This window comes from Anoplolepis gracilipes, chromosome 6, assembly GCF_047496725.1.
Source record: "Anoplolepis gracilipes chromosome 6, ASM4749672v1, whole genome shotgun sequence".
Classification (NCBI taxonomy): Eukaryota; Metazoa; Arthropoda; class Insecta; order Hymenoptera; family Formicidae; genus Anoplolepis; species Anoplolepis gracilipes.
In genome coordinates, this window is record NC_132975.1 from 15,613,169 (window position 1) to 15,628,787 (window position 15,619).

At 31.5% G+C, this 15,619-nt stretch overlaps 3 protein-coding genes across 5 annotated transcripts; all 3 read right to left on the reverse strand.

Moving 5' to 3' along the window:
- Positions 1–201: 201 nt before the first annotated feature.
- Ehbp1 (Eps15 homology domain containing protein-binding protein 1) lies at positions 202–10,886 on the reverse strand. 3 transcript variants are annotated; one of them, XM_072894742.1, is made up of 18 exons: positions 10,754–10,886; positions 9,925–10,132; positions 9,664–9,845; positions 9,213–9,424; positions 8,699–8,834; positions 8,259–8,489; positions 7,433–7,622; positions 7,123–7,289; positions 6,802–7,024; positions 6,481–6,651; positions 5,543–5,632; positions 5,347–5,460; positions 5,029–5,229; positions 4,770–4,919; positions 4,393–4,610; positions 4,082–4,270; positions 3,870–3,995; positions 202–3,443 (listed from the first exon to the last, which is right to left on the reverse strand). In XM_072894742.1, exons 1-17 carry the CDS (start codon positions 10,855–10,857, stop codon positions 3,914–3,916), a joined length of 2,868 nt encoding a protein of 955 aa, XP_072750843.1. In that variant the 5' UTR covers positions 10,858–10,886; the 3' UTR covers positions 202–3,443; positions 3,870–3,913. The 3 variants fall into 3 exon arrangements, with proteins under 3 accessions (XP_072750843.1, XP_072750842.1, XP_072750844.1); XM_072894741.1 differs by having other exon boundaries at positions 6,481–6,675; XM_072894743.1 differs by lacking the exon at positions 6,481–6,651.
- Positions 10,753–13,156, reverse strand: Sel (canopy family protein seele). The gene is made up of 6 exons (XM_072894756.1): positions 12,998–13,156; positions 12,804–12,891; positions 12,591–12,706; positions 12,225–12,431; positions 11,907–12,149; positions 10,753–11,375 (listed from the first exon to the last, which is right to left on the reverse strand). The coding sequence occupies exons 2-5, from the start codon at positions 12,889–12,891 to the stop codon at positions 11,928–11,930; spliced, it is 633 nt and encodes a 210-aa protein (XP_072750857.1). The 5' UTR covers positions 12,998–13,156; the 3' UTR covers positions 10,753–11,375; positions 11,907–11,927.
- Positions 13,157–13,704: 548 nt separating this feature from the next.
- On the reverse strand, positions 13,705–15,604 carry LOC140667004 (polycomb protein eed). The gene has a single exon (XM_072894616.1). The coding sequence runs from the start codon at positions 15,588–15,590 to the stop codon at positions 14,313–14,315; it is 1,278 nt and encodes a 425-aa protein (XP_072750717.1). The 5' UTR covers positions 15,591–15,604; the 3' UTR covers positions 13,705–14,312.
- Positions 15,605–15,619: the final 15 nt, after the last annotated feature.

Below are 15,619 nucleotides of genomic sequence, written 5' to 3' on the forward strand. Positions count from 1 at the left end.
TCTTATTTAAAATATATTTTACTTTTATATTATGACGTAATTTCTTATTATAAAAAATATTAAATAACAAAAGACGTCACTTAACATTTTTTTTTACATTAATAAAGAATTACGCGTCATGATATAAAAGCCTTAAGATTGTTCCAAATATACTTTTTATTATTATAATAAAAATAAAACGGCAATATCTCACATCAATCGTATAGTATCATCAACATCATATTTATTATTTTCTTCTGCAGTACTTTGTATATATAAGTCTTTCCTTATTAATGGCGAATGATGCGCGATACATAATCTTTTCTCGCTCGTTCGCAGTCTCACATACAGTATTATAATTAACATCGGCAAAGTAAAATAAAGAGCAGCGCATTTTCACAAGACTACAGCATTGGCAAGAACGATTATCTTTACGATGATTACTTTTCATATAGCGATACAGGATAAAATAAATTATAATCGATTCAATATGCTATGGTATATGTATGGTAGTATGGTTATAAACATACGAATATCCATAGGCACTAGAACAATAAATTATTGCTAAATCGTTTATTTGGAAACGATGTAATCCCCTCGCGTTTGCACGATCGTCAAAAATTATAATTCAACAACGAATAAATCAGTTGGGATCGATATATGAGTTTGGCTTACGCATCAGCCTTATTTAAGGACTTAGAATAAGCCTTTAGTAAGATCGACTCATAAATAAGAGATCACGCTTCGCAATGTGATGTATCTCTTGTTTCTCAGTATTAGCTGTACAAAAATTTTTTTCTTAACTAAAGCTCATCGATATTACGCAATTTTAGTTTCATCTTTTTTTAGAATTAACAAAATTACAAGAATTAAAGATGAAGATAAATCATTTAAAATATTATTATGTATTATGATTTAGTTATAGATATACGTATGCATGTATAATCAACAGGGAACACATTTTCCTAAATTTTTTCTCAAAGCTTTAATTACATATAGTCTAAATATGTTTTGATAATTGTACACGCTTTCAGGAGGGCGGTTTTACATGATCTGCTTAAAATATATATATATATATATATATATATATATATATATATATATATATATACGTTTATGTATGTTTTTGTATAATTAAATCGATCGTTATGCTGTAACCCAATTGTATCATTCTTGTATCTCAAGCATTCATGCGATGTCTTTGACGTATACATTATCATACGCTTTTCGAAATAATTATATAATTATATAAATTACTTGCATATATATATGTTAGTATATTTGAATAGAGTATTTAACAGAAAAATGACGCAGGTATTCTCAACTTTCAAAAGTTATGCTAAATTTACAGATAAAATGACACAATATGACAAACGCATTCGCAATGTTGCTCAAGTTGTTTGGCGAAAAATTTTGACAAAATCTATTGTGATTGTCTAGCACAACATATACATAAAACATTTAATCTCCACACACGTTCTTTTTTTTTTTTTTTTTAAATCTTTGTCTTTTCATAAATTTCAAAATTTTACACAAGATATCGATATAAAAAGAAGAATATTTGAAAATTAATATTTTTTGACATTTAAATATTGATTTTGTGATTTTATGATCAAACCACAATAAAATAACGTAGCTTTGTGCTTTAGAAATAAATTTCAATGTTTATTTCTCACGTATTGCTTTTTTTGCAGTTAAATCCTGCATTCAATTTTCCGTTTTACAGAATACAATCACATGTCAAGAAGCATATTTTTTTTTTTAGACAATATCAGCAATTACAGAAAAGTTAGATAAGAGAGGCAATAAATATTTGTCGATTCATTCTAGAAAATTGCACCAAACATAAAAAACATTCGTCATAATTTTTTTTGTTTCCGCGAGATTCGATGAACAGAATACGTGCTTGCGTGACAAAGATCAATCTTTGAGCAAATAAATTAATTTTTTTTCTTTTTCCTTTTTACGTATTATTATGTTACAGTCCACGGCCAAAGAGCAATTGGAAATATAACGTATCATTTCATTCCAAATACTTGCAGTCAATGCTATCTTACACATAAATATACCGCGTAAAAAGAATTAGTCTTAACGAAAATTGTCCTATTACGACTCTTTAAAAAAAGTGTACACTACCAGTAAAATTATTTACCTTTAATGTATCCCTCTCTGCACTGCGAATCTCTCACATAAATAGCACGTAAAATATATGTCAACGTTTATATATATATATGGCACAATTAGAGTAGATGCGAATAAATAAAAACGACGTGTCCGAAAACTCCGACGCGTGTCCGAACTTTTGTAATAAATCTATGTAGTTTCGTTCTCCGCGAATCGATTTAAATCTATAGCCCGATATCGATTTAAATCAATTACGGAATCGTTTTTTACGCATATCTGTCGCTGCGGTTCAGACTGCGCATCAAACGCTTCGAAAAATCATTCTATCTTTATTCTCGTGGAGTATAGAACAAAGATAGAATAATGTTACAAAGTATTCGTAACGCAGTCTTGACCACAATCTTTATGACTAATCATTTTAACCAGAGCGATAGTAGCTATCAAAAATATTCACAGAGAAACACGATATGATCGATCAAATTTGTTATAAATATTTCTTTCGCGCAAATAATGATTCAAAGTAATAAATTGTCAATTCTTTGGTTTCTCACTATTAAATATCTTGACGCCACAAAGTAAATCTCTGCCTAAATTAGACATTTCATCAAGGGTTCATTTGTTATTAACTAAAAGTTGCATTTGATTAATATTCCTAAATTAGTTATTAATTATACGAAAGTATGTAATTGAACGAATATGCACGAAATAATAATATAATAATGTACAATATCAGATAACTTTGTAATTACTTCTTGAATCTCGTAAAGGCAATATTATTAACTTCCACTCTTCCCATTTATTCCTTGTATTTGCGTTTGCTCTACTTTTGCTATGTATAAACGCATCTTATCTCTTAGTTGAAAAAAGATAAATCATATCATGCTATCTAGTCAATTGTGAAAGTATTTTGCATAATTTTTTACCGGATAACACATATTGTTTCATCTATTTGCACACAATTCTATTAACGCGCGACAATCCACTTAAAACACGAGTAAAATGCTTACTCTATGAAATAATCGACATTCTGTACTCGAGAATGTACAAAAAAATTAAGCGCATTTACGCATTTCATTGATAACATTTATCTAATGCTTGTTGGTTTTTTTAATTCCTTTTCCTCTTATTTTTCTTTGAATTGTTTTTACGAATTTAATTTTATTTATAGTAAAAGCAAAAGATAAAGTATGAACCTATTTCAAATCAATTCACCTATAATGTATAATAAAAAAAAAATATGAGTTTCTAAAAATAACCTGTGAATCACGAAACACCATATGTAACTCTCAATCTCTAATTTTGTCAGCTCTTTGGCAACTTTGCAGCAAAATGGGTCATGCCTGTAAAAGGGAAAGGGGATTAGAATTTTTGATTAAAAATTTGTGCTCTTTTGCATATTATATTTAAAAAAAAAAAAAAAAAGAATCTTCTTGAGAGAAAAGAATCTCAGCAGACAAAGAAAATTTAATATAAATTATATTTCTTACTAAAATATTAATGCTTTGATTAAAATGTCATTTAATAATGTTATTTAAAAAAATAAAAAAACTTAGAAATAAAACTTTAATATAAATAAGAATCAAAATTTTATTTTATTTTACTGAGAGAACTAATGTAATTTAAACATTATATTTAATTCAACATGAATTTAATTTAAGAGATTTAATTGTCAGATTTAAGAACAATAACAAATATCAATGAAAAGAATAGAATAGAATTTAAATTTTATACACAATAATATTTTTATTTAACGTTAAATATTTTACCTTCAAAACAGTGTCAGAAAAACATGATAGATAATAAATCCTCCTCATTGCACAACACAATTTTTGTTTCGTTGAGCTAATCCAGCACGAGATAAATCACGCTCTATCTCGTCATCATCTTCAATGCTGAAAATTATATAGGACAGTAAAAGATAAAACTTAGTAATCCTAGAAAAATATAAAACTATACTATTTATCTCCATTATACTTACGCTCTCTCTTGTGTATCGAGATGATGAACCAATTCGTCTCTTTTATTCACAATAGACACCAACTCCTCCAGCAATAAATTTTCACGCATTTTTTGCTCGGATGTTTTTCGCCAATCCTCCACCGCGAGAATGCTTCTTAATTCGCGATTCAAAAGTTCGAATCGTCGTTCTAAATCGTCTTCTTTCTCTCTAAAAGTAAATTCCATTTATCATCAATTGAGAGATAATATTGTCTATGCAATTTTCAATCAAAATGAAAAACATTTAAAGAATAATATCTTAATCAATACTTAAATCAATAAATCACTTACAATATGTTTAATTGCATTTGCCTTCTTAAAAGTGCGTTTTTCTTGTTAACAAGTGTGAACCATAGAGACATCAGTCTTTCTGTTTCGTCTTCGTTATCACTCTCCATGGCCGCTCTCAATTGCTTTTCAAGCTTACCAGCTTGTATGTCGATTTGATTCTGTTCCCTTTCAAGCGCTTCGAGCTCATTTTGAATATACGATGTCATATCTTTACCCAACTAAAATGTTGAAATATTATTGAAAAGATAAACAAATCGTTATTAAAACTTGATAATTAAAAATGAGCACTTTATATACGTTGTTGGATACATCATAAATCGCATTTTCTTTAATTAATAAAACTTGAGAAACAAATTAATCAAATTAAGTTAACGTACCCCACGAAGTGTATACGGAGTTCTGTCAGGACTTCCTTTATCGGGTGAGATTCGTTCTATGATTTTGGAAAAGGAATACAAAGGTGAACCAGTTTTCTTTTCTCCATCTATTACGCTCGTATTTCCCAGGATGTTTCCATTATACTCAGACTAAGCAGTTGATTTAATTAATTACAATTTATTAATTTCTTATATATATAGGTAATCTTAGCGAAGCGTTATAAATGTCGAAAAAGTAGATGCGTATTATTTTAAATACCTTTATGCTGAGTCTATCACCAGGGGTCGATGGCGTAATGCTACGTCTAGGACTATTGTTCTGGTCGTCTATCGATCGTCTATCACTGCTATTATCGTCATTCAATTGACTCGGAGTCACAGCTACGCCCATTTTCACTTCCGCTATCAAGCGTCTCGCCCTTTCGCGCAATTGTTGTTGTCTTTCATCATCGTTCTGCGCCTATAAAATATTACATGCACATAGAAATATAATTGTATGCCTCGAGAAATGCTAGAAATTTTAGGACATTCCTTAATATGTACTATATATAAACACTATATATATAAAATACAATACCTCGACGGGACTGATCGCGGCGGAAACAAATCCGGATGGCTTCGTCTGGTTTCTGGCTTGTTCTAAAAGTTGTCTCGCACGTTCTCGCAATTCGTCGTGCCGGCTAACTAATGGCTAATATGAAAAGAAAAGAAAAACATAAATTGGATACATCATTGAATTAAACACGATATTAAGAACAAGTTTTGTTAATTACGTGTTGCGAACGTTGTTCTCCATATGGCGGTGATGCACCTTGGCATTCTGTACTGCCTCGACCTCCTCTGTCGTCAGAGTTTACCAAATCCTATAAAAAACTATTCTTAATATGTTTGTATCAATAAAATTTGCTTGCATCATTGTTGTAAAGCTTCTTCGTAGATAAAAACATAGCTCAGATTAAGAATATTTTTTGTACAAAGAAAGGAATGCAAAATTGAAACAACACATAAAATTATCAAACGTTTAACTTATTTTATTGTAGTTAGATATCCTAATTATGATATAGATGAAAAAACTCTTGTAATTTTTAAAGAGCTTACATACCACAAATATAAGTTTAAATCTTAAAGGAAAAAACAAAATTATCTTGCACAAATCACATTTGTGACCTTTCTTTGCATATTACTTATTATTTAAAACTCCATTATAGGATAGCTTTCGTATCTTTCAGAGATACTTGTTTGCAAAATTTAAATTTTTAACATTAAGCATTCTTAATAACTAATTGTAAGAAGGATCAAAATCTTAAAATTAAATGTTTGTTAAATTCGATTAAAGACTAAAACTATATTTGCTAAAAAGAATTTAATGCAAAGCTTATGAGATAGCCTGTACAAATGTACATCACAGAATCTTCATTACGCGCACTTTCATCATGCATATTTTACATGCAACTTTACGGCGCGTGTATTATGTAGATATAGACGTAATTTGTCGGCAAAAAAGCACAGTCAATTAAAAATTTGCACGTCAATAGTGAATAAAAAGTAAAAATTTATAAAAAAAAAAAAAAAAAAATAACGCACTTTACTGCTAAAAAGAAGAGAGAGATACAACAGTGCGCGCTTATTATGGGTTTATTGTTAATGTAGCAAGGTATAATAAGAGAACTGCGTAAAAAGCGACAATCTGCGCAATCTCGTGTATACTGACATCACGGATCGGGCTTTGCGATTTGCTAATCGAAATCGATTGTGACCATTTGTCATCGATTATCTGTATGTTCTCCTCTTCATCGTCGGAGCCGAACGGATCGGTTAATTGCCGGCGTGTCATAAGTATCGGACGTTGCTGCGCTTGTTGTACTCTCGGTGGGGATTTACTCTGCGATAAATTTGTACTCATTTCCTTACAATGAAAAAAAAAATGCTGCGTACCAGTTACGAATCGAAATATATATACAACTGGCATATAGAACACTCTGAAAGATCGGGAGCAATATCGAACTGTTTGTTCGAGTTTTGTTCTACGTACCTTCTCTCTTGACGAATACTTTTCTTTGGTTGGTGATAACACTTTGCCTAGAATGCTTTTCGAACTGGCCAATATAATGTCTTTGACTTCTTTCACGCTAGATGGTGATTTATCTTTGTTACATTGATCGTGATCTTGATTGTCCGTATTCAGGCTCAAATGCAGCTTATTTTTCAGCGAGTCAATACTGATGTCGTCTTTTTTATTGTCGAATGGATTTGATCTACGAGAATAAATCGCAAGTTTCTAATTTTGATCTTTTGACCAAATGTTTCTAGTTTGTAGCAGCAAGTTATGCAATGTCACAACAAATATATTTACCGTCGATTACTATCTGCTTTATTATTTTTCTGATCGATCTGTTCTTTCTTCCGTAAATTAATAATTTCTTGACCAAATAACTGGACACTCACATCTGTGTTGTTGTCTGTGTTAAATCTTCCAATCATGTAAGAAGATTCGTCTGTTGTTTTACCTATTTGGTGTACCTAGAATGATTCATTTAAAGCAATATAGGATTAGTAGTGTTACACTAGCTGTCAGAGGCACTCAATACAACATTACAAAAAGAAAGAGAAGAAACAGAATCACTAGACAAAGACATTCATATAAAAGAATTTGATTGAAATACCTCCAATTCATGGCCTGTAAAGTGTGCTCTCAATTGATACAAATATGTCATCACAGCCAATTTATCAGGTACAGTTAATATGTCCATATCTGCTGGTTCTATAACTCTGGGTATGCCTAAAGCTTCGCCTGCGTCAAATGCTCTCTTGCAGTTGCCTTTTACATCATGGGGTAACAGCGAATCAATGTCTCTGTAATTTTTTGTTTCAAATATTATCCAATTTGCTTTAAAAAATCAAATTTTACTATATTTATGAAATAGTAGCAAGATTATTTATGATTACTTTTTAATACATTAATACATTAATAGAGAATTATATTTGAAACTGTACAAGTCACAAAGTGACATGAATAATAATTTGGTACCTTTTTAATAAAGTACTTGTACACTTAAATTTTTTTTATTTTATTTTATTTTTAACACCAATTGTTTTTGGCAACATTTATTCAAGTATAATTTATAAGTATATCTCATTACAAAATGAGTTAAATTTATATTTATATACATTATAAGTATAGTAAAGTCTCTACTCTTCCTTCTTTGTATATTAATTGTTATATATCATAAATGTTGTATTTGTTTTTATACATATATAAATACGTTGACCTTTTTAGTGTCTATAATAATCTTCAAAATGTTGGCACAAACCGATCGGTACAAAACAATGACGATCTCAAAATGTTTATTAATGGAACGCGCGAGTAAAATAACTGGCGAATTGTCAAGGTCATTGATTGACATTTTCTTCTTAGGGAAAGATAGCGCGAAGAATGGGACGATTATCAATATTATCGATTAAGACAATTTCTATAATAGAAATACTTACATCAGATCAGGTCTAAAATGATGAATAATTGCGCAAAATGCCATTCCGTTTCGCCAAGATGTCGTCAGATTGGTAACTTTAACACCAGGATAATCCTTAGTAACTTCTTTACACCATTCCAGTAAGTCTTGGCCCGGAGTAATCTCTTTCAGTCTTGGAACATTTGCCTCATTCTTTTTAAAATCTAATGGCTGCAGTGGCAACCTCAACGTGCTATGTTCAATGTTTTTACTACAAAGATATTATATTCATAATTATTAGACTATATAACAAGCAAAATAATCATATATGTATATTTTCCTCTTGTTTTTTATCTAATTAAAAAAAATGAAAAAATAGAAAATTACACTCTTTATAATAAATAAAATAATAAACATTTAATATTATTGTAACCTTATATTATTTTACATTTATTTTATAAGACACAATACTATACATACTCATTTTCAGCAGCAACATGGTCTTTTATGGGTGATTTTTCTTTCAGAGAATCTCCAATTCCAGTTAGACTAATATCACGTATAAAGTGCTCCCCATCATTTACAGGGGTTGTATCATCCTTTGATAAACTTGCCACTATTACAAGCATAATTATTCCATTACATAATGAGTAAAAGCAATTTTATAAATTATAAATAAAATTATACTAAAATTTGGTTAAAAACATATTTTGTAGAAGTTTTTAATCGTAGTTGATTTGCATTCAAATTCAACTACTCATATTACATCAGAAATGTGGCAGTATTTGATTCTCATATTAAAAAGAAATGAAAAATATTTCTAGATTATTATAAATAAAATTTTCGATATTATTAGAACTTTAAAGTATTGAGATTGAAACAGTGTTGCAGCAAAATTAATATCGTGGCAACAATAATTATGTTATTAAAATTAATAATAGATTGAATATATTTTTGGAAAAATATTTATATTAATAATAATCGCATTACTCACCACTTATAGGAGTGCTAGGTAATTCACTTTCAGTGAGACTGCTTGTCATTAAATCGAGTTGAGCCGAGATATCTAATATTTCGTCCAAATTCTTTACCGATACCTCTTCAACATCTTCAGGTATGTCTTCATTATCAAAATCATCTAATGGTGCAATGTCGCTGTTATTATTAACCGACATTAAACTGGCCATACTTTGCATATCCTCGTCCCTGCATGGCAGATTAGAAATATTTAAGTTTTCATCACTGAATCCAAATATAAAATATATTTTAAATATTTAACATAAATAACAAAATTCAAATCAAATAGACTGGAAAATTTAGCATACAAACTCTAGTATACATTATTTGATTAACCTATTTGAGAAACATTTAAATAAAAATAACAGGTTTCTACTTGTGCAAAAATTAACTCGTAATGTATTAATAAATTTGAATTGCATGCTTACGTCGCTTTGCCTTCTCGCAGGAATACACATGACAAAGTACATTCAAGTGTAGCGCTAACAATTTTCTTAGAAGTTGGTTTTAAGTCTAGTTTGAGCTGTTGCTGGCTAGATTCAAGGGTTGCATATTTTTTCATATTTATATTGGTAGCAGCGACATGACGCCTCTTTCCTGTCGATGATACCTGCTCGAGAACAGGATAATGTACATGTACAGCAACAAAGAGCTTTTTCACAGATGTATCAGTATAGTGCACTGCTTACATCTTCGATGACAAATGTCCAATCTTTGTCTTCTAGTTCGTGCGTTCGTGGATCTTTGAATAATGTCACGGAAACTGTGTGATTGTCAGGAACTGCCCAACTAATAGTACCCTTTAGGGGATCGCTCAAACTTGGCTCCCAGTCTAAAGGTTCCGAACTAACTCTTCTGCTACGTCTTGTCCAAACGATGCTCAGTTTGTTTGGTTTCCTATCAAAATGTTATGTGTCGCTATATTTTCTCAAGAACATGTTAATGTAATATTTAGCTTTAGCAGATTTATAATGTAACTTTTTTTGTAGTTTTATAAAATAGATGGCAATTATATTTTAAATTATTATGTCATCTTTTTAAAATGCACATGTAGTAAAAAAAATGCCATTCAAATTGCATTCTTAAACCCAAACTCAGCTTGTGAAACTCGATATAATTTATTTAAAAATAATAATTTATTTTAAAAATTGATAAATTTACGTTTACACTTACGTTAAATATAATATTTACATAAATAAATCATAAGTTTTCTTTTGCCTTAAAAGCACTCGTAATGTTTCAACAAAGTTGCCAATACGTAATTATTAAGTATATCCTATTGAGAAACATTAAAAGACTAAAATTCTCAATACTTTTTCTTACAAGTATAATTGGGAGTAATTATGTTTAAGAAAACGAAAACAATGTATTGCAGAGAAAAATGAAACAGAATAGAATTTTGTTCTCAAAAGTGCTCGTATATAAATAAAAAAGCTATTGGCATAGCTTATTTGACAGTAAGGATGAACAAAGTTGTCGCTCGAGTGACCAAGAATAAATCATTATATAGTCCCTCACCATTTCGTCGTCGTCTCTAACGTGACTTCATGATAAGAGACGGTAAACTGAAACTTGGCGGCTCTCTTATTCACTCGTTGTAGACGTTTCCAGACGGAACTCATGGTTGTCCGCTTCGTTCCTCGCCCGGATTGTCACTCGTTGATCGCTCAGGAAGTTTCACTGCCGACACGAAACACGACGCTTCGTCATTTTCTACGAATCATACGCGCACTCAAATCAGACTCAAGCCGATAACGATAGCCGCGAATCACTATTCACTTCCGTCTTCCGACTTCCGAGTGAATTGATCTACTTTACCTCGAAGACGATCATATGTTCGATGGACGATCCTGTGGCAATTCCACGCTCACGCGCGTTCTCGAACGAGTAAATCAACTGTCATTCTCGCGTGTACGTACAACGTACAATGCTCCGAGCGGAACATGCGTATACGCACGCCCGCACGCACGCACATACACACGCAACGACGCGTTAAAATACGTGCTACGTGCTGGAAAAGGCTTCAGCTGGATTCGCTTACAATGTACAATGTCGTCTCCTGCGACCTGCGACGAAGGGACGAAGTCAGACGAAACTCGCTAAACTTTACTCTTCAAGACGAGATTGTTTTCAGCGCCATCTACGTTAATACGAGCAAATTAAAATTAATCACATGACAGCAAGTAACAAACCGCGCCAAATTCAAATCTGTCATGCGCATGATAAATGTATATACATAATACTGAAAATATTTATAAATTTTTCTACTCTATAAACTTGTTGTATAATTAGCAATAGCTAATAATTTTGAAAAATTGTTAAAAATTTTCAATACATAGCAATATCTTAAATTTTTGTTGTAGGCATGTGTACACATTATCTATTATGTATTATGTATATGTATGTACCGTTTGTTTTGTTTGTGCCTGTGTAATTTTATATTATTAATATAGAGCATTTAATTATAATTGAAAATTAAAAATAAAACATTGGGTAATATCATCATATAATACATATAGTTTAATAACAAAATGTAAAATATATATTCTAAGCATGGAATTGTTTACAAAACAAAAACTATTTAAATTGATTAACCTTAATCTAATATCTTTGAGAATTTATATCTTTTTTTGATTATCTTAGCATATATAAGTAATATTTTCACACTTGCCAGAAATTGTTCTAAATGCATTTACAATTCATCTCTATCTTCATCAAAATCAATATTAACATTATTAGAATTACTCTCATCAGAATTATCCTCATCGTCCTCATCGTCATCATCATCCTCATCAATATAGGTTTCATTACAGATATTTGAAATCTCTGTACAAAGCTTCCTTTTCTTATTGCGTATACCATTAACATGTAATGATACTATATCGTCTTCAAATTCCTCAACTATAGTGCTGCACTAAAAACATTAGCACAAATAAATGAATAAGAACATGTTCTGAATTAATATTCAAATATAATAAGCAGTACTCACATAATGCTCTAAACTTTTATTTAAATCACCATCTTGAATTATGTCAACTTCGCCCATTTGAGGATTCATTATACCCGGTGAAGACATAAGATTTAAGATTGTCAATTGATTGTTAGACTTCTTCGTCGCTCTTACATAATCTTTCATTTTTTCACAGATATTATCCAACATATTTGAGATAAATACTTCTGATCGACTTACTGGTATCTTGAAATAACAAATTTTATATCAATAGAATGAAAATATGACTGAATATATGAAATAATTATGATATAATAAAACAAAATGTTACAATATCACAAAGTTAAAATGTTCTTAAAATTGTTCAATGTTGATAATTTATATTATTTCTTTTTATCATCTTACCATTTTGTGTTTAGTATTTCCCTCAGCATCCATTCTGTAACTACCTACTTCAACTAATGTGTCAGGAGGGACATTGGATAGTTCAATCTGTAATTCTTTTATAGTTGCCCTACAAACTGAGAGACGCAACAATTATTTTTCCACTAATAACTTTGTAATTTCAAAGTTATTCAAGGGAAAGGTAAGTTATCATAAATTGAAATTTGTTTTTACCTAAACATTTCAAATGCTTTAAATCGATTTCATTAGGCTCCGCAAATGAACTTATCAAAAATAGACTTACAAATAATAAAGCTCTCATCTGCAAAATATAAAAAATTATGGATTTTATATATTTCTTACAGAAAGATACAAGTTCACTTATTATGCAATTTTGCATGTATACGATTTAAAGAAAAATTTCTTACTTTGTCCAATTATTGTTCAAGTTATTGTTCAAGTTATGATACACCTTAAATTGTATAATACTTTTTCATAAAAATATATATCTAAGACTTATATCAACTACAGCGTGCGACACGTGTAACGTGTACCGCACATTCTCCTCTGAAATATATAATCTTATCAAATTCTTATAAGCGAATAGCAATTCGCGACGTGTGACTTCTAATGGTACCAACTGTTTAACCTAAAACACTTACGCTTCAGTAATTATTTTTCTATATCAAAAGATAATGTTGATATGTAATATAAATACTTCATATAAAAATATGAAGTTTTAAAAATTTGACATATCAGTAATACACATTGGTTGGCTATTAATTCATTGATTATCTTACAAAAGACGATTTTTGGCGACCGTTCGGTACATGTACCAAGGTTGCTATTGGTAGAGGCGGAGGAACTTATTCTGGTAATATCCATGGTGTAATAATAAGATAGGTGTAACATTGCCCATAATGGCGGCAGCATAATGGAATAGCCAATCAAAAGTTGTCCCAAATGCACCCGCGAAATTCAAATATATAATTAAAATTTGTAAATATATCTTATGGAAATATCAAAAATAAAATTAATAATAAATAATAATAATTAATAATAAAACTAAATAAAGTCTGTTATCTACTTTTACATGCATGCGTCAAACCGTTTGTCGGGCGTAGCGATTGGCTGATACTGTGACGCAACTTTTGTCATACGTATGTAATATGTTTCAATTCGAAACGTCGCGAGTTATTATATATTCATCCCATATTATTATAGATACAAAATTTCTCCACTGAAATTGTCATTTTTTTTTTTTTTACAAAAAAGTTGGAGTTTATTAATGGCAGTTTACATATAAATGCAGATATCAATCTAGAATAGTTCATGTATGCAAGTTATAAAAGAATTTATAGCTTTGTATAAATATATCAAATGTAATATTACAAAATACACAAACCATTTTCTACCTTAGACTCATTCAATTACACAACTAAAAAACTTAAACCTTCTTTCATAATTTATGTAACTGTGATTTTCCATTAAAGTAATTACAATAGCTAAGTTGATCACCAATTCGAAATACTTTATAAATATTAAAACTAGACATTTTTTAGGGATGCAATTTATCATGTGTGTATACATGTATCATAGATACGTTCGTTTGACAATTTTAAGTCCCTATAAATAAATCAATTAAAATTTTGCCTTTACATAGTGTCAAAGTAGTAAAAAAATATATACATACAAAGGCACGTCTCGTTTATCATAAAATGAGTAACATAAATTCGAATAAAATCAATGATCGCGATTCCATCTCCAAATAGTCGCGTCATCACAGACGCACAATAATACGGAACCGTCCCGGCTTAAGCTAGTTTGGCGGATCGGTGCAGTACAACGAGGATGTTGGAGAGACCAACAACGTGCTTGCCCAGGCTCCTCCATGTCCAAATCCCAAACGTAAGTGCGACCGACCTGATTACCTAATGCGATCGTACGCTGCCAGAAGTCCATGGAAAAACGTATAAACCAAATGTCGCATTCCTTAAATTCGAAGCGATGCATGACTGTTGCGCTCGTTTCTCCGTTACGCAATTGCGAGTCCTCGAGTCTGCCCGGCTTCCAGCACACAATGCAGTTCTCGCAGGATTTGCTCAGAATAAAATCACCAAACCATTTCACGCAATCGACATAGTTTCGATGAACGTCGCGAGTGGTAAAGTCTGGAAAATGTTGGAGTATCGAATCGAAAGGTCTACCATTACGACTGGGATTGCAATGATAGGATTGCTTTATCGCCTCCTGCATGTCCGGCTTATCTAAGGACCATAGTTTAAGAGCGTGATCCATCCCACATGAAATGATCCGTTGACCTCGTATATCGAAATCGGCGCTCAATACTTCGTCACGGTGACCCTCCACGCCACCAAAGATCGCGATGCACACGTCTGTCTTGATGTTCCACAGTCTTAAAGCGTGATCCTTCGATGCAGACAGCAATATGTTTGGATCCCTTGGATGAATCTTTAGCTCATTTATCGCATGCCCATGACCGATATAGTGCTTGATGCAGGTCATTGTTGCGGAACTAATAATTCGTATGACTCCGCGTGATCCGGCCACGGATAACAGAGGCTTCCCAGAGTCATCGTACGTCCAAGCGCACGTGTAAAAATTCTCTTCCGTGTCGGGATCGGCATAACATTGTTGCAGTCGTATATTTCCACTTTGCGGGCACTCATAGATGCTCACGCGATTACTACCCACGGAAGCGAATATCAATGGCTCGCCTTCTTTCAAATTATAATTAAACTGCACGCCAAATAACGGTTGACCATGATCTTCCTTGACGTTACAGCAATATTTGTACAACGGCTTGTCTGTAGAAGGCTTGTACTTGGCTGTTTTACTCCTGCGACGACCTTTTCGTCTGTAACGAGCGCTTCGAGTGGGTGTATCGCTACGATGAGTTCCAGCAGTGGAATTACTCCCAATACTGCATTCGGTTACATCACTGTCATTCTCGCTGTCTTCCTGGCTAGAAGCATATGCCTTACCAGTTGACTTTTTCATCTTGCAATATAGAAGATCGTTTTAACAAT

Bases quoted from the DNA above. Each gene is read 5' to 3' on its own strand.
- Ehbp1 (XM_072894741.1), bottom strand. From the start codon at position 10,857: ATGAGTTCCGTCTGGAAACGTCTACAACGAGTGAATAAGAGAGCCGCC. The intron at 6,676-6,801 runs GTACGTAGAACA...TTTCATTGTAAG, and splicing joins AGTATTCGTCAAGAGAGAAG to GAAATGAGTACAAATTTATC. The intron at 4,271-4,392 runs GTAAGTGATTTA...ATTTACTTTTAG, and splicing joins CAAATGCAATTAAACATATT to AGAGAAAGAAGACGATTTAG.
- Sel (XM_072894756.1), bottom strand. From the start codon at position 12,891: ATGAGAGCTTTATTATTTGTAAGTCTATTTTTGATAAGTTCATTTGCG. The intron at 12,707-12,803 runs GTAAAAACAAAT...TGCGTCTCTCAG, and splicing joins AAAGCATTTGAAATGTTTAG to TTTGTAGGGCAACTATAAAA. The intron at 12,432-12,590 runs GTAAGATGATAA...TGTTATTTCAAG, and splicing joins GAAATACTAAACACAAAATG to ATACCAGTAAGTCGATCAGA.
- LOC140667004 (XM_072894616.1), bottom strand. From the start codon at position 15,590: ATGAAAAAGTCAACTGGTAAGGCATATGCTTCTAGCCAGGAAGACAGC.